General features: G+C 53.5%; 1 protein-coding gene across 3 annotated transcripts in view; it reads left to right on the forward strand.

The window, feature by feature from the left end:
- Positions 1-4,547: 4,547 nt before the first annotated feature.
- The window catches only part of SEPTIN11 (septin 11), a 59,016-nt gene continuing 41,313 nt past the window's right edge, over positions 4,548-22,250 (forward strand). For all 3 annotated transcript variants that reach the window (XM_032186515.1, XM_032186514.1, XM_032186513.1), the window contains exon 1: positions 4,548-4,620. In XM_032186515.1, coding sequence (XP_032042406.1) covers positions 4,594-4,620 — 27 coding nt within the window. In that variant the 5' untranslated portion in view covers positions 4,548-4,593. The remainder of the gene's footprint in view (positions 4,621-22,250) is intronic.

The raw sequence follows: 22,250 nt of genomic DNA on the forward strand, positions 1-22,250 counted from the left end.
GCAGCCCTGGCCGGCCGGGGAACCCGCCTCCCGCCCCGCCGGGCCTCTCCGCCCCCATCGCCCTCGCCCGGGGTGGCGAGGAAGAGGAGCAGCCGGCCACTGAGCTGGCCGTGCTCGGCGACAAACCCTCTCGGTGCTGAGCTGGGGGTGGTCTCTGTCCCTTGCCCTCCTCAGAGCCCCCTGGGAGCCTCTCTGAGGACACCGCCAGAGGACCTTGCACCCCTTGGGGGACTCTGTGGCTCGTGAGAGCTGGCAGTGAACGGGGACGGACGGGATGTGGTGGGGGTCAGGGTGGCTGCTGTCACACCTGCCGGGCATCGCGCCCCTGTATGACAGCTGCACGCAAGCCCTACAAGTGTCTCAAGTCAGGCTGCGTCTCGTATCATCTCCACGCTCACTGAGGGAGGTCAGGCAGGACCCAGGGATCTGATTTTGGTTGTGTCTCTAATGCTATCACTGCTCGTGTGTACGTCACAGCTGAGGAGCACGGATAAGGTCAGTGCCCCTGTGGGCAACATGCCCCATATGCACCAGACAAGTTCCAGCCATGTCCCAAGGAGTTTGGGGCACAGATAGTGGGAGGAAAGCGTGCGAGAGAGTTTTTTTATGAGTTTTTATTTATTTATTTGCTTTCTGTCTTGCTGTCAGGGAGTAGAGGCACAGAGGGACTGAGCTCAGTACAGGCTTTCTGACTTTAAAGAAGCCTGGGTCAGGCCCTCAGTCACGCTCCAGAAGTCTACGGCAGGCTCTCAGGTGACCAGAAATATTTTTAGCTGCCTGTCCTCTGGTCAGCCACTGCAAACCCAGAAGCGTGCACGCAACCTTCACAAACCCGAGGCAGAGATTGCAGTAGATGTCGTGCGTGGGTTTGCGAGCTGTGCTTTGGTAACGCTAAACCTTAGGATAACATTTGAGGTTGCGAGAGCGGATGTGTGCGGTGGTTTTGCTCTCCAGAAAGTAAGCTGCACAGGTCTGTGCTTCTGAGGTGCTGATTGTGGACGATTAGTTTCTGCCACAGCACATTACCAGGCTGGTTTGCATGATAAATTGCACTGTGGAGTTGTAGGACTGCTAAAATGTAACCTCTGGAATGGTGGGGGTAGCCCCAAAAGAAACTTTTAAGTTTCCAGGGCAGAAGTTACAGTTTCAGCAGTGTATCAGGAGAGTCATGCAGCGTGCCAAGCTGTGGGTTGCTTAGGTGGCAGCAGCAAGAGGAACTGCACTTTTATGCTACACCACATCTTGCTTTGGGTTTTTACTGCGGTGTGGAGCAGGAGAGTGTGGTTACACCCCATCGGAAGCGTTCGTCTGGGGAGGGCGCAGGTGCTGGGAGAAGAGGGATGCCATATCTGAAAAGTTAATATTTTAACATCCTGCACGTGCCTTTGGTACAGCTTTTCAAGGCAGAAACACCTCCTGAGCTATAAATTGCATTCACAGCTCTGTGTTTGATGGCAGCACACCCTCAGCGGAAGCGGTTGGGATGCAGTGCGTGGAGCATAATGATATAATTGTGATCACAAACAAGAGAGGAGGAGAGATGGTGGAGATAAAAAATCCAAGTAAATAACAGTGGCAAACAACAGCATTGCTATGAAAATGCTGTTTGGGTTTGATGAACTCAGATGTAAGCAGGAGGCATTTTACAGCTTTCCCTGATATTGCATTTGCACTTAAGCGCCACTGGGAAGTATTACCTCACTTACCATAAGCCCGGCACTGACTGCGAACTGGAAGGTTTTTCTCTTGAGAAATGCCAGCTCTCGCCCTGCAAGCCGTGTTGTTGAAGGCAGAGGAACGCGCTCAGGCAGCACAAAGCGACTGCTGGAGTATCTGCGGGGCTGAGGCCGATGCTGAATGCTGGCATGGGTGGAAAAACCTCGCTGAGCTTGTTCGAGTGACGTGGGTTACGCTAACGCATCTCGCCTGGCTGGGAGCGCCGCGCTTCCCGGGTAGCTCGGATACCCTTGGGAGGCACCCGCAAAAAAGTGTTGAGTGAGTAGCTCGTGTTGATTCAGAGGCTGGGGCACGTCTCTGCCCTTACAGCCTTGGCTGCAAATCCCATTTGGGGATTAAGGGGGTGTAATGCTGCATGCCGGCAAGATGTGCAGCTCTGCTACCTGCAGTCTCTTTGTCTGCTTCACACTCAGAGGTTTAAAGAGGCTCTTGTCTCCCTTATCCTGTGGCAGTTTGCTGTCTGTAAATTGCTCACTTTTGGTTGTGGGCAACAGTCTTCAGAAAGACTGAATTTACCCCGTTCTTGCCCTCTTTGAGGGCTCTGGACACAACAGGTCTCTTCAGGTGACATTTGAGTAAGCTGTGAGTGGTGCTAATCACAAAGTGGGGGCAGGCTCAAGCAGTATTTCAAAATTATAAGCTCACCACTCCGCCTTGTAGCCTCCTGCTGCTGTACGAGATGGTGGTAGGGAGCCACGTACCTGCGGTTGATTTTAAACAGGAGGAAAGTTAACCTGAGCTCTGCGTCTGCTTGTGTATTTTCTCATCCCCTGTAATCTGACAAATTGCCCCACAGCTGACATAAAAGGTCAGTAAAGCAATGACATGCTGCTGCAGCAAAATGATGCAAAAGAGCTTCGGAAAAATTCAATCAGTCCCCACAGGGTCTCTAGAATGAAAGGCTGGCGTTTCCCTTCACACAGGGACGCGTTTGTCAGCAGCAGCCATGAAGCTTGTAGGAATGAAGGGTCTGCTTCTTCCCGTTGAACACGAGGAATGTGAGGAACTGCGCTAGAAGAGATCTGGAGAGATTGCAGCACGTTTCCTTGACTTGATGGGGCTTAGTTCCTACTCACTCAGCTCAGGAAGGTCTGTATGCATAGGTGTCAGGGAGAAAACTCAGCCACAGCTCTCCTGGCCTTGGTGTTGAGCCACATCGGGGCTCTGCACACAGGGAGATCTCTGTGTTAGTTACGTGGTGCTGGTGGAGGAGCGTTGTGCCAGCTGCTGACTCACAGGAGGGGAAGCTGTGCATCTCACTCACAGGTGCAACAAGAGCAGCTCTTTGGAAATCACCACCAGGTTTCCACTAGAGGCTGCACTGGTCCCAGCACAGGTGTGCTCAGCGCCTCTCCTGGAGCCTGGCATGCAGGAGGAGGAACTTGCTACAAGAGCAAGATGAGATGAACAGAGCAGCCTCCTTAAAATAAGCTGGATGAATGTTATTCAGCTGTGCACCCCAAACCCTTGTTACTGGGAGAAAGCCCACCAGCTTTTTGTGCAGCAGGTTTGCTAATGAAAGCTGCACACCTGTGCCTAGGAGCAGATCCTTAAACCCCCACTGGGAAGGAGGGAGAGGAGCTGGGTGGTGGTGCTGCACCCCCTTCCTTTGCTGGGCAGTTTGAGGCAGCAGGACCAGGCTCGGGTACCACAGAATCATCTAGGTTGGAAGAGACCTCCAAGATCACTGAGTCCAACCTCTGCCCTAACACTAACCAGTCCTCCACTAAACCATATCCCTAAGCTCTACATCTAAACGTCTTTTGAAGACTTCCAGGGATGGTGACTCCACCACTTCCCTGGGCAGCCTGTTCCAATGCCTAACAACCCTTTCAGTGAAGAAGTTCTTCCTAACATCTAACCTAAAACTCCCCTGGCTCAACTTAAACCCATTCCCCCTCGTCCTGTCACCAGGCACGTGGGAGAACAGGCCAACCCCCACCTCGCTACAGCCTCCTTTAAGGTATCTGTAGAGAGCAATAAGGTCGCCCCTGAGCCTCCTCTTCTCCAGGCTGAACAAGCCCAGCTCCCTCAGCCGCTCCTCGTAGGACTTGTTCTCCAGGCCCCTCACCAGCTTCGTCGCCCTTCTCTGCACCCGCTCAAGCACCTCCATGTCCTTCTTGTAGCGGGGGGCCCAAAACTGAACACAGTACTCGAGGTGCGGCCTCACCAGGAGGATGATCACTTCCCTACATCCTTCAAAACATGGTCAGAAGAACTGAGGGATGGGAACTCTTGGACTCCATAGCCTCTGCCAACAGCCTTGTGCTTCTTTGTGGCAGTCCGGGGATGACTTTTGGGGTGCCAAGGCAAAGCCTTTATGTTAGTGGGTGCATGAATACCAAGGCCTGTTTGCTGGCTGCTGGTTTACTCGTGGGAGATGCTTTTGGCTTTTACCCTTTTGTCTTTTTGCCTCAGCTCTTCGGCTGCTCCCTTCAGCGGGTAGGGCTGTAACACCCTTTGCGTGCACAGAGAATCAGGCTTCTGCCTTTTGGGGTTTCGTGCCTTGGCGAAACCACCTCCAGCAGCGTCCTGGCCCCTACCCCGGGGGGCAACGGGGGGACCCGGCCGGTCCCCGGCTCGGCCACCGGGGCGGGGGTCCCCGGAGCAGGGGGGGCTCTGCCTCCAGCGCCTCCCCGCCGCGCTGGGGGGGGAGAAAGGGGGCGAAGGGGCCGGGATCCCCTACCCGGGGGTGGCCGCGGCCCCTCGGGGGGTGGCAGCGGCCGGCCCCGGGGGAGGGCCGGGGGGGGCCCGCCTCGCCGCCCGGCCCCTTCGCATTGCGCATGGGCCCTCCCCGCCGGGTGGCCATGTTGCAGCCCTAGCAGGCAGCCAGGAGGAGGGCCGGGGAGCGCAGCGATGGCCGTGGCCGTGGGCAGACCGGCGGTGGGTGCGGGACGGGGTTTTGGGGTGGGGGGGGCCGGGCGGGCTCGCCGCGGGGTCCCCTCTCTCCGCCTGCGCCCCTGCCCCGCGCCCGGCGCCGAACTTTTTGGGGCCGCGGCTCTTTGGGGCTGCGGGGTCCCGGGCTGCTCCCGGCGGGGCTGCGCTCGGGGGCTCCCCGGGAAAAGGGGAAAGGGGCAGAGGGGGCTCGGGGACCCCCCGGTATGGGGGCTGCGGGGACACGCGTGGCTCGCGTCCTCCGGCGCGGCTGGGAGGGGAGGGGAGGGAAGGGGAGGCTCTCTGTCTTACATCCCTGCCGAGAGGGACAAAGGGTTTCCCTTTGCAGAGAGGGGGAAAAAAAAATAGAAGACCCTCTCCATGCACACGCAGAAGCTAGCAGATGCTGCTGCGGGCGGGGGAAAGTCTGCGTCCTGCACCCGGCTGCAGGAACGTGGAGGGAGCTCCGGGCCGAGCTGCGCCTCGGCGGCCGGGGGAGGGAGACAGAGCGGAGCGGCTCGCATCTAACTTTCACGGCGCTTGGGAGTGAAGCAGGGGCTGCCCCCGAGCCGGGGACTTGAATGTGGCTCCTTGCAGAGCAAATGGTCTGCCTTCAGGGTGGGACCGGGACCAGACGGGTTCCTGTAGGGCTGGTGATGTGCTTGGGGAGCTGCCCGGCTACGGGGCTCCTCTGATGTGGCACGGGGAGTGTGTGAGGGTGGCGGTGATGGTGAGGTGTAGGTGGGGAAGTTAGGCTACGAGGCGAGATGAGAGCTGATGTTTGTGAGCAGAATGCCTACAAATTATCCCAGCTGCTTATAAAGCTGCGTCTGAAATGAGCCCTTGATTGCAAGCTCCAAAATGCGCTTGGAAGCTGAAGTTTGTGTTTCGGTGGAAAAAGATGCCTGGAAATCCCTGCTTCAGCTGGTGCTTAGGGCAGGCTGGCTGGTACTGCAAAGCGGAGCCCTTCTGCTTTGTGTGGAGTAGCGACCTCAGCGTGTGAATGGGCTTGGGAGTGGTTTATTGCCAGTTTATTGCGAGACGTGCTTGCTGTTTGTTCGCGTGTGCGCCGCTTTTCTTCCTTCGTCATATTACCCTGAGCCTCTCCTGGCTTTGCTGAACAGCAGTCCCCTCGCCATCCCGGGGCAGCATCTGCAGGGACTTGTGTAGTGGTTCAGCTAAATTCAGACCATGTGCCGCTGAGTCCGGCCAGAATAAAGCATCCCTCTGGATGGGAAGTATGTGTGTGGGACAGGGGAAGGCGAGGGGACTCTGCAGTGGGCAGACCAGGCACCAAATGGGTACTTCTCAGAGAGCTGTTTGACCCTGGGATAACAGCAAAATAAAGGACAGCAGGCTGGCATTCAGTAGGTGCTGAGCATGTCGTCTCCTTTACCGTATCTGATCCCCTCTGCTGCTGGGGAGGTGGCAGGGAACCTGAGGAAACAGTTAATTACACGGGAGAGTGAGGCAAAAGTGGTGAGTTCGTCTCTCAGCCTGATCACCAGGTCTTGTACGGGTGCTGAGCGACGTGTGTTGCTGGCAGGAGCGAGGGGGGGAGAATTAAGGGAAGGAATGAAGCTAGGAGTGAGCGAGTTTGATTTCTAAAAACCAAGATAACATTCCTGAGTCACAACCTTTTACGTCCTGGCAGGATACAACATTATGTTAATTGGAAAAGCATGCATAAAAAACGAACCTCGGCGAGCTGCTCTGAAGTGTCTGTGTTTAATTGTAGCTGAGCAGGGCGTGTTTTGGTAGGATGGGTGGCTTTCATTTCAAGGCCCTGGTCCCGCAGATGGGAAGGCACATGTGTAAGGCACTGCCTGTAATTTCGTTTGACTTAATGGAGGCTGATCTCAGCATGTAAATGCAAAGGCATGCATAAGCAAAGCTTTCGCAGCGCTGGGAGCTGCCATGGGACCTCGCAGCTGATGAAAGCCATGCATGTGCTTAACCGTGCGTCTGGGTGGAAGCATGGGGATGGTACCTGGGCTCCGAGATGAGCCACTTGCAGCCTGGAGGCTCGCGGTGCCCTGGATGGGGATCCCAGCTCCCGCTGGGCTCATCCCCAGCACCTTGACCAGCGCTGGGTGGTGCCGCGGGAGGTCGGAGCATGGAAGAGGGCTCTGGCTTCCCTACCCTGCTCTTTATTTGTTTATCCTAAACGGCTACAGGATCACAGCTTGGCCTAGTTAAAGGCAACACCAGCATGCACACGCGGATACTACGCCTCCTCCCCCCGCCAGTCAAACAGCAATTGATGGAAAATGAAGCTGGAACGCTGACTCGTACACGGGGGCCTCGAAATGTGCTATCTGAGAGACAAGACCGGCACAGTGCATTCTTCACTCTGTTTTAAAAATACTTCAGAACGAGAGACTGCCAGTTTCCATGGAGGGGAGGGAGGGGAAGAGAGGAAAGAAGGTAGAGCGGGGCTAGCGGAGCTGAGGAATCGGCGTTTTTTTGGCTCCCTCTGAACAGCAGATCTAGCAGCACCCCCCGAAATTGTGTGTAGTTTGTGAACCCTTCGTTTCCTTTATTCACCTCAGTGCCTTGTCTGTGGTAGGAAATGCTTTCAGACTGTTTGTGTCGCTCCTGTTGATGTTAACAATGGTGGGAACCTGGCTCCTCCTCGCCTTGTTTTTAACACGGCCACAGATTTTGGGCAGGCTGTGGCCAGCCCACCATGAGCTCGGGGCCACCAGCTCTTCCAGCATGACTTGAGCTGACCTGGAGGCAGGGCCTGATGGAGATCCTCAGAAAATCCTTGTCTTGGGTAGACGGGGTCATGGGAAATCAATTTTAGTGCTTGAATAAGGCCCTGAAACAGTGATTAAGCAGCTTGTGGCTCGCCTTGTAGGAGAGATGCAAAGGACAAGGGGGTCTTCTGCTGGCTTTGCGAGTGCTTCTGCCTTGTCTGACCTCGCTGTTGGCTCCAGGCTGCAGCAGCTCTTGCAGGAAAAGGCAGTGGAGCAGCCTGAGCTCAGAACAGTTGGCCCCACCAGGTGACTGAAAAACAAACAAACCAAAAACGCAGCAGTTCCTCGAGCTTTTTTTAGGCACGCCATCCAGCTCCATTCGTTTCCAGCTCTGTGAGCAGCTCTCCAGCCTGCTGCAGTAAGTGGTGCGTGATGATGGCTCCGACAAACGCCACGGCGCTGGTAGCAGTCAGCGTTGATACTGCTGGAGAGTGCTCCAGATCGGAGGAAAAAAAAAAAAAACAGAATCAAGTTGGGGTCTCGCTGTCTCAGTGAAGAACAGCGGTAACCAACTACTGCTCCACATGGCCCTCCTTCCCTGTAAGTGCTAGTTTGGGTGCTGCTGTGTGTTGTGCTCAGCAGGAAGCCATAAGAGCTGCTGTCCCTCGGCTGCTTGGTTGTCTGGGCACCTTCATCCGTGCTCTGGTGCGGAGGTGGGTGGGCCAGGAGTTGCCATCTGCACCCACAGGTCAGGCCGGTGGGACATAACACAAGAGCAGGCAAGGCCCACTTGGCCTCTGGTGAGTGGAGCCATCACCTGCTTTTTTTTTGTTGTTTTTGTACTTTAATGTGAGCTTATAGCTGCTTTAGATCTTTTTATTATAAAGTGAATCTTCTGCTACCATTTCTACATTTGAGTTTTATTTTCAAATGGGGTCTAGCTTATTGAAATGCCCTAATTGCAGGTTATATCCTAGCAGATCTGGTCATGAACACTTGCCACAGGCTAACCCGAAAAGGCTCGTTTTAGGAAGGTTTTGGTTTTGCCTGCGGCTCCTGGAAACTGATTGCTTCATGAACAGCGGTAGCTGTAAAGAGAATTGTTTCTGGAGATCTGCATGCATCTCATCGATTTCAGCCAGAAACTGCAGTAACCTCTCTGGTGTGATGGCAGTGGAAGGGGAGAAACAGCGCTTGTAACCCTGAGGGGCATCTTTGTGAGTGAGTTGCAGGACTCCCGTTTGGGACCGTCTCAGATCTGGCGCTGTGCTGCAGTCCGTGGGCGCTGTGCTGGGGTGAGCGGGGTGCAGCCCTAATCAGGTTGCCCTTTGTACACGAGGGACTCAATGTGTTTGCCAGCCGCGTGTTAAATGCAGCGGGTGTGCCGAATGCTTCACCTGAGCACGTTAGCACGGCTTGAGTGAAGCTGGTGGCAGCCTCTGTTCTGTCTGTGAGCACAGACTGAGGTGCGGGGAGAGGCCTGGGCTTGGTGGAGGGCTCGCTTGGCTTGCCCAGTGACGGCACAAGCTGCATTTCCCTCTCCCACGAGGAAGCACAGCGAGGGATTTGCAGGGAAGTGCGAGAGCCCAGGCTGCCCCAGAGGTCAAACTGCAAGCCTGCTTCTGTGCTTTCAGCTAGAGGGTCCTGTCTGTAGCCGCAGCCAAATCTTTGTGTTTCAAGGCGTGCAAATCATCTCCTTTAACCCCTATGAAAACCCATCTCCTCCACTCTGAGTCAGCCCGGGAGCTTCTGGCAGCTTTCAGATGAGTGGAGAATGCCAGGGTGACAGCCCTGGCTTGATTTTTTCCAGGACAAAATCCAGCAGGCAGCAGCCTGGCTTGGAAATAAGGAATCTGCAGCCTGGAAAGGTGAGGGTGTCTGGTTATCATTGATGCTGGTTCTTGGCACGTGTCCTTAATGGTGTGCATCACCCCGGATCCTCCTGAGCTGTGCAGCAAATGTACAGAATTACAAATCGGGAGGTTGTGTATTAATGTAGCTACTCGTCCTTCTCTTGCTTCTACGTTTGACTGAAGGTTTCTCTTCATCATCGTCTCCTCTTGTGTTAATCAGTAGAAGTAAATCTCATGTATGTCTGTGCAATGAGTGTACTTAGAAACAGCACGACTGATGAGATTTCAGTGGCCTCTTCTGGTTTTGTTTTGCTCATAACTTGAGATGTTGTCAAGACTGATTTATTTTTTTCCAGAAATTGCTGAATTAAGTCACTGGAAACAATTCTCATTTATTGCAGCCTCTATGGCTAAAAGATGAGTTGCCGTGCTGTGAGCAGGTATGTTGCCATGCTGTAAAAACCAGCAGTGATCAAGGCTTAACACAGCTGGCTGGAACTGAGTGCGCACCATCTTCAAACCTGTGTCAAGCCCCCAAGAAGAGCAGGGATTTTGCCAGATCCTCTGGTGGCTTGTTCTGGTAGCAAATCACACCTCCTACCCACCGTGTTCATTGTTTCTTCCTTCTTTTCCCCAGATTTGTTTCACACCCAGCTTAGGCAGTGGTAGGTCTCACCGTGTCTCTCCTGTCCCGGTCAGTCTCAGAGATTTGAGCTCTGAGCTCTGTTTTGTTTTGTTTTTCTCCTTTGTGCAAGCACAAGGATTTAGACTCTTAAAAACCAAGTCACTTCTCAAATCCCCTGTCAGCAACTTATCTCTAAAGTGGCAAACTTATCCCTGGCTGTGGCCAAGTCAGCCTACTTGCTGTTTTTCTTATTTTTAACGTAAGAAACAATGAGTCAACGAATACTCTTGTGTTAGTTTACAGAATCAGAGATTAGGATTTTTAATTACTTTTGAAAATGGTTTTTCACTTCCTGTATATTTCATGCAGTATCCAAGCCAAGAAAAATCCTTATTGCTTTTAAAGGAACGCTTTCCTGTCACAAAGTCTCTTTTATCTTGGAAAATGCCAACCTAGTCTCATTCTGTTTCATCTCTCTCATTAATATTGGATACGTGGCGCTCTAATATGGCAGCTGAAGCAAAGCACGGAGTTTCAGCTAATATCTGACAACAGCAAGCTGAGATTAAGTGACATGTGAGTGCAATCTGCTCTATATAAAGTAATTGGCGTTTTCCAGGAGCATTTGACCTAATTTGTGGTTCTTTCTCCTGCTGCCCCCTCAAATCTGCCCTCAGAGGTTGGTTAGTCATCAGGGCTTCAGAGCTGCATGACACTTGGGGAAAACCCGCCTGTAAGTCTCAGCTCTTCAGTAGGGCAGCTGTAAAGCCTTCCTGATGCCCCGAATCGCAAAGAAGCAGGGCTGGGAGTTGAAACCAAACCTGTGGAAGTGTGCTGCCTTCTGGGATGCCCGGCTGGTGGTAGCTAGGACAAAGAAGGAATAACTTAGCTTGGGTTCTGGTATGTAATTGCCAGAAAGTAGTAGTGTAAGGGGGCCTTGGGTTTTGTGTTTCCAGGTAGTTGAATATTCATCCTGCTGGAAATCACCCGTGCTGTTCTGCATGTGGAGTTATGCAGCTATTCATCATTAGATCCTTAATTACAAGAGGCACTGGGGATTAGGGCTTGTGTGGCTGGCACGCTGCAAGTGCTTTGGCCCCTGATCTGCGGGGCGGTCTTGGGCAAAGGACTTCAATTTGCTGTGCCCTTGTTTTCTCCATGTGTAAGGCAGATGATAATTCCCTTCCTCCTTTTTTTTAAGGTGCGTAGCTATGATGAATGGATTAATAGCACAGCTGCTTCATAAACCTAGCACCAAATCTAGTGAGATCTTGTGGCACGGAGGCATTACCAGACTAAATGCTTTTAATTAAAAGCGCTTTCAAGAAAACAACTATTCAAATGAGGTAATATGCAAGTTATGTTTTCGGGGAGATTTAACAGCTAATTTCAATAAGGAAGAGGGGATTAAAAGTGAGCAATGTGAGTAACTCCACTGACCTTGTTTTTATGGGTTTATGTAAATGCAGCAGAGGGCAGTTTTCACACAGAGCATTCCTCAGACACGGCGAGTTTCTGTGTTGCAGGCTAGAACCGTTTAAGCATCAAAGCTGGAGGTGTTTTGGTTTTGTTGCTTAAACAAAAACATTATTTGAAACCGTAGCCTGGTGCGTGACTACTGTCTGTTATTCAAGGCCTCGGCCTCGCCAGGAGCGGAGCTCAGAAGAGCAGTTTTTCCATGGGATGTGACCTAAGGAAAGCAGTATTTTGTACAGCCTAACCAAGCAACCTGGTGACTTGGACAGCAGGGCCGTGGCCCAGAGTCCTGGGTTCAGTGGTGCTGGGCAGGTAGGAGGGCGGATGGCTGCTGTCCTTCTGCTTTTTGTGTGAGTAGGACGACTGGAAGCCTGCTCTCAAGGCTTCTGCTCTGTTTTGCACCTCTGGGGGGTACTGGGCGGCCCAAGGAGGTGTGAGCATCGCGCACCCACCCATGGAAGGGTGCTTTGCTGCCTCTCCTGGGGCCTGCCACAGGGCCAGGCTTGCATGGCATGCCCAAACAGGGTGGGAGCCCAGGAGCTACGAGTACAAACCCAGCTCTTCTCCTGGACAGTCCTGAGAGGACAGCAGAAAGAGCTGGGCATTAGGCTGCCTCTCTGAAGTCTTGCCAAACCCCCAGGGCTGCTATTTACCTGTCAGACCCCAGCTGCTCTGGGCTGGGGCATAAGCAACCCATGCAAAGCGTGGCATGGCTGCACACGGGAGCTGTGCCCCCGTTTTGGGACAGGCAGCTCTCGGGCACTTGGAGTCGCTGAGCGTTTCAGAGCAGGGAGCTCCTTCGTGTGAACTGCTCCTGCCCAGCCTTCCGCAGGAAACGCTCGCTGGGAGCAGGCTGCGTTTGCCTTAGGGCATGTTTGTCTTCCCAAATCCCGAGCTTCGGCTCCCTGGAGTTGTGACTGGATTTACCTGCTCTGTCAGCTCTCCAAATCCTGCCTGCTGCAGCGAGGCAGAGCTCAGGGTGGCGGGGGCTGCTCGCCCTGCAGCACCCCTGCTCGGCTGTGGCTGCTACGTGCTGTGTGCTGGCTCTTAGCCGGCCGAGCTGAGCAGCTCGCAGCCAAACGGGGAGACTCGACGTGCCCGGCTGCGTGTCCCCGTGACTTAGGGGAAGAAAAGGGAATGGAGATCCGTCCTGAAAACTGGGATCTAGAACGGGCAGCCTGTGAGGACCTGTGGGACCTGTGCTCCCCCCGCCTTCGAGAGGAAAATAAAGTCTTGGGATATATTTGAGTTAGGTGGGGATACAAAGCTACAGCGTAAAGTAACTGCAGGAGATGCATGGCCATGCCAAGTCCTCTTGCTTATTATTGCTGTCGTTCTGAGCAACAGCCCTACAAAATATCCTGTTCTCCCCTTCCAAAAGCTGTCCTTGAGCAACGTATTTCAGTGAGGTGGAGTGGAATGTGTATTGCTAGTTTCTGTACGGTTGTGAGACTTGGAAATCTAGCAGGTACGTGTTTAGCTTGACTGTCTGGGGAAAGAGTGAGCAGCTGGACACAACTTCCTCTCGTTTGGGGTGTATCAAGGAAAAAGCATTATAAGTACATATTCGAACACTGCTCTGATACAAGCAGCCCTTGGTTGTTACAGCACAAGTCCTGACAGGAGGGCAGAGATTACAGGTATGGAGCTGGCCACTTCTGCCTTCTTTTGAAGCACAAACTGGGGTGGGCAGTCGGAGGAGAGCACGGTGGCCAGTGTTAATTCATCTGCAGAGGTGGGTGCGGGCTCCAGTGTAACCTTTTAGCAGGGCTGCACTGACAGCTAATGGAAGTTGCAGCAGCCTGTGCGTGGAATAATTTATGAGTTGGGGAGAGCACGATTCCAGCGAGCACACGGGGGAATGCCAGCGCCTCGCAACGCTCTGCCAGGGGTCTTGTGAGCAGCGAGAGTGCTGCGGGACAAACAGCATTGGGTTAGCTCGGGGCGAGGCATGCAAGCATTGCACTTAGCTCCTGAAGGCTGTCCCTGCTGTGCAGCAGCGCTGGGCTGTAGGCGCTGGAAGTGTAGTGACTGGAAGTGTTCCTCATGCATCAAACAAGCTGTGGGAAGCAGCACAGGGAGAGATCTTGAGCTGCAGGCTCTTCCCAGGCAGGCCTTGCAATCCCTGTGCCGCTTGGGAAGGCAAATCCCTTCCCTTCAAGTACTCGGGCTGCCTGAGCGAGTGCCAGGTTCCTTCACAGCACAGCTCCGAGGCGTCTTGTACCACCTCAGAGCTGCTCTCTGGCTCGCAGCGAGGTGCTGGGCGCCTTTCCTGTGGCTGCAGAAGCTGCAGCCTTGCCTCGGCACCGTGCTCAAGAGCCAGATGTGAACCAGCAGCACTCGCCTGCCGGTTTCCAGCTCTGGAGCCTCCTGCTTTTAATTAAACTGTCGCGACAGCGCGGGCAGAGCAGGAGCCAGGTGGCCAAAGGTCCAGCTCACAAAGGCCTCGGGGAGCCCTGGTATGCGGCTGGGAGGCCTTGGGCAAGGCGCAGGGCAGGGTCAGCGCCTGCCTGCCACTAATTGGGGGTTGTTTGCTCCGTGGCAGGGCTGAGCACACCATTGAAGTCGGGTGGTTTCCCCTCATATCGGCTTTAATAACAAAGCGCATCCTCGCTCCCAGGGAGCAGCAGAGATGATAGGAGCCCCTTTGCTGGATGCTCTGGTTCTTTGTGCAGCTTTGTGCAGCTCAGAAAATCGTCAGCTCTTAGGCAGTAATTGGAGGAGGCCACAAGGCGACTTGCTGCTGCCAGTCGGTGTTGCCTGCTCCAGACGTGGGCAGCTGGGGTGGCCGCCTCCTGCAGGGGGCTTGTCTGCGGTGCCAGAGCACGGCCCCGCTCTGTGCTGCGCCGACACAGGGGGGTGGCCTCCAAGCAGGAGGGTGAAATCCTCTGTGTCAGCCTTGTCCCGGGTGGTGGAGCTTGGCTGTGGGAACCTCCCGAGCAGAAACTGCTCTGAATTCCCTGGGAGATTCCCCGGGGGTGGCCCCTCAGCAGTTCTGGAGCTGTCAGCTGGAGGAAATGCCCACCCCGGGCCAACCCAAGGGCTGCGGGAGCTCTGCGGTGCCGTGAGCTGGCTGCTGGAGCAGCGGGGCCGTCTGCGTGCTCACACAAGGGTCAGTGACCAGCCCCAGCGCGAGGCCATTGTCCTCTGGTTCAAGACCCCGTGTTCCCACAAGATGTCATCTTTTAAATAAGCGTCGGTCCTAATGCACGGGGTCGCCTTGGCCCTCTGATAAGCAGAGCAGGTTCACTGGGGTCCTTTTCCCAGCAGAGCCGTGGAGCTGGGAAGCATGATGAAGTGTCAACGGCCAGCAGGGTTCGGGGGCGCAGAGGGGAGCTGTGTTTGTAGCCACCCCCTGAGTTTTTGGCAAAATAAGCCAGGTCCACAGCTGGCGTGCTCAGCAGAGAGCACTACCCCTCCCAGGGGCTGCACAGAGCCGGCTGGCTGGTGCTTTCAGCAGCCTGGGGGTGCTCGCTGGAGCTTGTGCCTCCACCTGGCACCACAGCATCCTCCCCTGCTGCTTTCCAAGCCGAGTGTCGCTCCTGCGTGTGGCTTCCTAGGGGGCAGGATGCAGTGCCCGTCATGCTCAGATGCTCTGGGGCTGTGTTTTGTGATCTGGCTCGATCAGCAGGGCTGTGAACACAGCTCTGCGAGGGAACATGCTGGGACAGAGCTGGAGAAAAGATCCCTGTAGCAAGGCTCTTTCTGGAGCTGTTGTGTGGGAGGGGAAAAAACCCACCTGACTGATGGCAGGAGGTATGGGAAAACATCCCGTGAGCTGGAAAGTACACTTCCTCTTCTTTAGGGGTGGAAGTCCCCGTAATTTGATCAAAGGCTTGGAACTGCATGCAGCCTTACGTAAGTGACTTTAAGGGGACTTCCAGCGGACTTCCAGAGTGTGGAGAGCTACAGAAGGAGAGCTGTGCCTGCTGAACCACACTGCCCACGGCCATCGCCACCCCTTCCTCTTAGCACCTGGCAAATGGCTCCAAATCTCCAACCTAGTCCATCGGGTTATAGGCCATAATAATGATCCTGTTGCTGAGATAGGTACAGGCACCTCAGAGGCTGCAGCTGTCTTCTGAGAGCAGACACACAGACCGTGGGCTCTTAGTCCTGAAGACCTTTGTGCTGGTTTTTGGTTTCATTTTTTCTTTCCTTCAGCTCAGTGTCCAATGTGTTTTCTGTGGTTTAAAGGACTGCCTCTTGTTCATTTTTCCTGGTGTAAGAAACTTTGCTGTTGGAGCATCAGGCCCTTCCACGTTGCTAGTTAGCTTTGGATCAAGGTCTCAGAATTATTTATAAATGAGAATAGGATTTAATGGTTACAGGACAGTTAATTAGTGTCTGGAATCTAGCCACTAATAGGAGTTAATTTATAGAAATACTGTTAATATTTTTGTTTAGGAGCTTTTTCTTTTTCATTTTTTTAATTGGTAGTTCAAAATAACACCTCGTGTTCATAAAACTTCACAGTTAAATACTTTACTTTCACTTATTTCCTCATGCTTTATATACTGTTCCCACTGGGCTTCCCTGTTCTGGGGTGCTGACTTGGTGCCTTGGGATATATGTGGCTTTCTCTACACCAAAAATTAAAATTGTTGGCTTAAAAGAGGAAAAGAAAAAAAAAAATGAGCTTAAGAAAACATACAGTTGGCTGAAGATTCAGGGGCTGCTAGCATCTCAAGCAACTTGCATGAGGGGAAGTGTGGGACCTTGAGGTTTTACTTATTTATTTTTCATTTCACATTGGACAGTCTTGAAGAGACTTTCCCTTCCCTCCCCCGGGAATTCCCTGTGGCTTTTTCCCTTTCAAGGACTGCTGAAGCATGGCTGGTGTTGGTGGGAAGTTCAACGTGGGCTCAGTCTCATCTCGGAAAGAACGAGCTTCCTCCCCTGAAATCCAGATGCGCTTCTGAAAAACTTGCTGTAGATGTTCAGCAGCGCTGCGGAGCTTGAGATTTGTGCGAGCTCTCTCCTTTTGTAGGCCAAACCCCCCGAATCCTTTAGCTGACACTAGTTGTTGTCCTTTCATCTGCTTTGTGAGTTGCCCTTAAAGAAGAGGAACCAGCACCTGAAATGGCACCTCTGCCAGCCGTGTCCCCTTGGTGTGCCCAGCTTGGCCACACTCCACTGCAAGGTGGTGAGGAATGAGGAAAGGGGTGACTGCTTTGAGAGCCATTCAGTGTGGGGCACGGGCAGATCTTTCACGTGTAGCAGCTTCTGCCACTTCTGCATCTGGCTTTATTTGTGGTATTAAGATGAAACTAATGAATCTGCTTGAAATTCTAGGTAATGGGGAATTGATATTTGCCAGCACTGTATTGCCAAGCGAAGGCTTCCTCCAGGCAGGTGCCTGGGCCGCAGGACAGCTTGCAATGCTCGTGCTGCATGCTCGCGTGCTGCTGCTCTCTCTGAGTGAGTTAGCAGCCGCGTTGGCCTTTGATGTTAGCTGACAGCTGCCTTCCTTACAGGCCGTGGGGATCTCTGCACTGCGGCGCGTGGCGTAAAGTGGGTGGTAGCTGGGAGCCTGCACAGGTTCCTGTGGCAAGTTTATTCTGTTTGCTTGCGTTTTTGTACACTGTTGTTTGTTTTGAGTGCAATCCCACAGCAAAGGCAGTGGGATTTTCTTAAGCAGGAGCTTGATGACAGCTTTCAGGTGTCCTAGCCCGTGTGTGTGCTTGCTTGGAGACTGCAGGAATATGCTGGAACCTGGGCTGGAGGATGCCATGCTGGCACAGCCAAGCACTCAAGCACACGGCATGGCCACAGCAGTTTAAAGGGACAGGTTTGTCTGTGCTTACACATTTTGCTGATAAGGTAAGGCCTGAATTTCCTCCCAACTCAGGTAGGCTTCGTTGTTTCGGTTGCCTCAATAGCTGTTCCTGTCTGACTGCTGCTAAGGCACAGGAAAATGAAGGCAAATTGAGCAGCTGTTTATCCTGAGCTCCTTAGACATATCTGCTTTCCCAGGTCCTTTCTCCTTTGCAGCTTTTACCTCCTAGACGTGTCTTAAAAGGCGAGGTTGTTGCTTTTACTCAAGGTTATGCAATTGTAGCTCTCAGAAGTCCTGCAGCTGCCCGAAAACATGGCTTTTCCTGCTGAGGAGCACCTTGCTGCTAAGCAAGCTGCATGAAGCTATTAAATATTTAAAGAAATCATCACAGGTTGTTTAAAAGAGCAAGGACAGGTGAGGTGGCTACAGAAACCGAAGCTGCTGATGTGCCCCAAGCTTGGCCTGGTGGCACAGCTGGCACGGCGAGCTCACGTACAGGTCGGAGCTGTGCAAATGCTGCGTGCCCTTGCGAAGGGGGTGGCCGGGGGTCCTGGAGGTGAGGGACCAGAGCTGTGCCAGGGATGTGCCACAAACCCTGCATCCAGTGCTGGGGATGAAACTGTGCTCAAACGGCTCGGGAGCTGCAGTGTGGCCTCATTGCCTTTATAATGTTATAATGTATTCCCACCTGCACTGCTGACACTATTTATTTTATCCCCCAGGAATTCCAGTGGCAGTAGTAGAGGTATTTGGAAAATAGATCCCTGCAGGAGGAACTTGCCTGACGAGCTTGACGTTGGTGTCGTTGCTGGAACAGGGGGAGGATCCCTCCCTGCTGGGCTGCATTCCCAGGCTCGCGTCCCGTGGGGAAAACCCCAATCTCCCTTTGGGATGGTGGCGTCTGCCTGAGCCTCCTTTGGGGGTGAGGTGAGGGCACGCGGAGGGTGCAGAGGAGGGAGGAGATTGCTGTCAGTATTCTGTGAAAGGGCTGAGAGGTTTCTAGTAGAGTGGTGCCCAGGCTTTGCTGTCTGCAGTCCCGGAGGGCTGGAGGGAAACGTGATATTTCTCTGTTTCAGCCCTAGCAGGGGCTCCCTGGGCTGACTCCCGTGGGAGATGTGATTTCAAGTCTCTTCTCTGAGACATTCATTTGCTGGGGGCAGCTCTGTGGTTTTGTAGCTGGCTCCTCTGGCCCAGGCGAAAAAGAAGCACGTGGGCCATGCTTTGTCACAGCTTTCCTTGCTGATCTGCTTGCAGTGAAGGCTGAGGGTGCGTTACAGAGAGGGCAGAAACATTTCAGCTTTGGTTGAGAGCTTGGCTGTGCTGGTAAGAGGCTTTGGTGGCCTGTGCTGCAGTTCTGTATCATCTTTCACGCTGTGTTCAGCATCTGTGATCAGCTAAAATGCAAAGAGGATTGTTTTTTTCCCCTTTACTGGGGCCTGGCAGGGGAGTTCAGCATAAAATCCCTTGCAGGAAATAGAGGTGGGGCAGAGCAGGGCTCTCCACGTGGATGGGAGTCGGTGTCTGTCTGCAGAACAAAAACCCTTTCTTAGCGACAGCCCAAAACCTGGGGCTGTAAAGCTGGTGTTTGGATTCTTTGTGACCAGCGAGTTAATCCTTCCTTCTGGTGCCGTGAATGTTTGTTTAGCCTTCTCTCTTACAACGCGTTTATGGGGCTCAGGCCGTTCAAGTGTGTGTTGGGCGGCTGCCGCTGTCCTGTCGGGGGATTCTTTACGGCTTGGAGCATCACCAGGACCGCGGTGGTCATCCAGAGCCTTTGTGGTCCTGCCCCTTAGCAAGTGATGGATGCGGAGACGGCTGTGGGAACATTCCTGTCTGCTGTCCGCATGCGAGAAAAATGTTTTGTCTTGTGCTTCCCATCGAGCCCAGAAATGTGAGGTCTCCGCAGCAGGCTGTCAGCGCAGCCAGACAGCAGGGGGATAAGGAGCCTGCGATGTGTCCTCGCGTCCTGTCTCCTCCGAGCGATACCAGTGTTATGGCTGTGCTGCAGGATGGGATCTGCTTTCCTGGGGGAGAGCTCCGTCCAACTCGTGCTTTTGGAAAGACAAAACACAGCCTTTCAAGGCAACCACAAAAATCCAGAATTAATGAAGTGGAGGGAAGGAAGTACTTCAGCCAGAATGGGGAACCGCTCCTTGAAGCTGTGGCCTATTTATAAAACGCTTTGTGGAGGCTTCCCCTGCTAAAGACGGGAGAGCAAAGACCCACTGAAGGCGAGTGGGGAAGGTTGCTGTTGAGTCAGCTGAGAGCTTGGAGACTGATGTTTCGAAACTGTCAGCTGAATAATTCAGTAAGCCTTGACCTTTTTCTCTGCACGCAGGTTTGGTTCAACTTAATTTCACTCTCGCTCCTGGTGAAAAAGGAAGAGTGCATGCTAAGGTGAACAGCAGGGTTTGCAGCCTCACATAGTCCTTGATTGCTAACCTGTTATTAATGGTGAAAGACTTGCGTGGTGCCCTAAAATAGCTTGATTTGCCCTAAGGGGCTGCACATTCTTGTTTTCCTCTTCTAAAGCAGGTGCAAGGGCTGTGGCTTCATACCCCAAAATCACCTTCCTCTAGATTTGAATGAACAGGTTCAAATCTGGTTTTGCTGCTTCGTTATTGTCCTCTCCATTCCTTGGTAGAGCCACGTACAAGTACGCCCATCGCCTGCGAGTGTCAAAAGCTGGCCTTGTTGAAAACTCAAGTGTTTAATTTCTTCTCTTTCAATCCAGATGATGCTGGGTTTTGGCAGTGCTGGGCCACTGAAGTGTCACCAAGGAATCCCAGCCTCTGTCTAGCGTTTGCCATGATCCTGGAAGCCCTGGTAGGGATTTCACAAAGAGCTCATTTGCCTGCTTCATTTACGTCCAAGCCCAAGACAAGTTGTCAGTGCCCTTTGTGTGAATTCAAGCAGCTGAACGATCATTTCTTTGAAGCCAAGACCATCGGTGCTCACCACTGCAGTACCTGCACGATGAACAAAGTGTGCGGCACGGATGTATGTTGTGTTTTTGTAAGATTTTAACGTGAGGAGAATTACTGTGCTAAGTTAGACCTCTTTAGCCAAGGCTCAGGACCACTAGTAAAGAAATATTCTGAAGCTGTGCGCCTGCATGTACCCAGCTCTGCAGGGCTCGCTTGGAAATTGGGGCTGTGCAGGGAACTGCAGCACAACTTCTGGTGTGTGTGCAGGGCAGCGCTGCGCTGTGACACCCCCCCTGCCTCCGAGCAGGCTGGCAGGGCACGGTATTAATGCCGATCCTGCTAATAGGTCCCAGAGCTAATTAATTATCCCGAGCACGATGTGGGGCACCTTTCAGTTCTGGAGCTTGCTGAATGGGAGCTGACAAAACGCGCCCTTGATGTGCGGCTGCGTTTTTTCAGGAAAGAAAACACCAGGCTAAGGACTGGCTGAAGCAGCCCCGCTCGCCTGTGCCTGCAGCACCTCGCGAGGAGAACTGCTGCTTTTTGTGTTTGGAGCAGACCTGAACGTGATTCAGGTACAGGAACAGTGCTGCCTTGTTACAGCTCTGTCAGAAAGCCCCGCGGGCTGCTCTCCTTCCTGAAAAGCTCTGCGTTTCACCCTGGTTGCGTTCCCACCACGAGCTGGGCTGGGGCTGCTGGAAACCTGGGGAAGGCTTGAGGAAAGCCTGGCGATGGGATCGGGTGCTGAGCGCCCAGGTTTGTTAGCTCTGCCCTGCCGTGCCCGAGGCCTCTGTCCCGAGAGCTCCCTGCGAGCATCCCCGCGTTAGCACAGGTCTTGCCGGGTTCACACCTCACGCTTTCCTGTGTCGAGCCCCACATTGCGCCGCGCCTCCAGCTAAAGGCTTTTAGTCAAGTCTAAATCCACTTATTTAGCAGCAGCTGGTTTGGGGCTATTTTAAGTGCGTGGCAGCGGAACACAGGAGGAAATGGCTGTTGGTTTTTTTCCTCTCTGCTGTCTTGCTGAGCTACATCTGTGATGCTGCAGGATCCTGTAGCCATGGGGGTGTGAAAAGCACTGGAAAAAAAATATTCTCTGATGTCCATATAGTGCCATGCCTTCTTGCCATCTGCACTTAGCTTCTGCCCTGCCACTCCCAGTCGGTTTTAATTCCTAAGCCGAAATGTTCTCAGGTCCAACAAAAGCTCGGCCTCTCCTGGTGCCAGCACGGAGCAGCCCGGTGCCGCTCACACCGTGCAGCAGCTGTTGGGCTGCAGCCCTCTCAACAACACTTTGCTTGGGGCTGGTGAAGGATGCTGCCACTTCATCTGTGCCTGGCTCCGGGAGGGTGGCAGGGGATGCCAAAAGGGGCTTACTTGCCTTTCTCCATGTGGCATCTGGGAAAACAAAAAGGCAGGGGAATTGCAGTAAGTCGTGGGGCGTTTCAGCCTGGGGAGCCTGGTGCTGGTACCAGCTGGCATTTTGCTTCGTGTAAGCTCTCAGAAAGGCGGTTGTGCTGTCCTGCTGGCGGGGGAGATTGGCCAGAGGAGCCAAGAGCATCTGGTTCTCGTTGGGCTCTGCCGTTGGATGGTCTTCATTCTTGTTTGTCACATTGTCTCTCTTCCCCCTCCCTTCCTCCTTCCCTTCCTTCCTCAGCCCTTTTTTCTCCCCTCAGTGAGTTTACAAGTCCTGCTGGAATGCACATATGGTCCTTATCATCCCCAAAGTCCAGCTTTTTTTTTTCCTGGTTAGCAATTTGTGACATCAGGGGCCGTTAGAGGCATTAGTCACTTTTACTCCAAATAGAAGGGTTCGTGGCTTTTGGAAACCTAAGGAGGAAAACGTCTTTTATGGCAGCTCTTGGCAGAAGCGCGGCCGTTCCTGCTGCGAGCCGGCGCTGCCCTTTAGCCAGGCGCTTTGCCTGGAAGATCAATGTGCCTTCCCACTCTCTGCAGCCACTTCGGAATGGTCGGATTTTGCTGACTTCCCTCTTCCCAGCAGAATGTCACCGGATCCTTTTTCTCCATCCTCCCGCGGCACTGCTGCAGCCTGCCAATGTAAGCAGCTCCTCGCAGGCGCGGGAGCAGCGGCAGTGCCGCCGGCCACGGGACGCAGTTCCCTGCTGTGTGGTGGCCTGTGCCAGCTCTTATCTAGAAAGAAGAGGATGGTTTTCGGAGATCTCTACCCCTCTGGGCAGTGGCAGGGAGCTGCAGGGTGAGTCAGTCGGCAGGCTGGTGGGAGTGTTAGCCACCCAGCCTCCTACCCCTCCATGGATCTGC

This window comes from Aythya fuligula, chromosome 4, assembly GCF_009819795.1.
Source record: "Aythya fuligula isolate bAytFul2 chromosome 4, bAytFul2.pri, whole genome shotgun sequence".
NCBI classification, from domain to species: Eukaryota; Metazoa; Chordata; class Aves; order Anseriformes; family Anatidae; genus Aythya; species Aythya fuligula.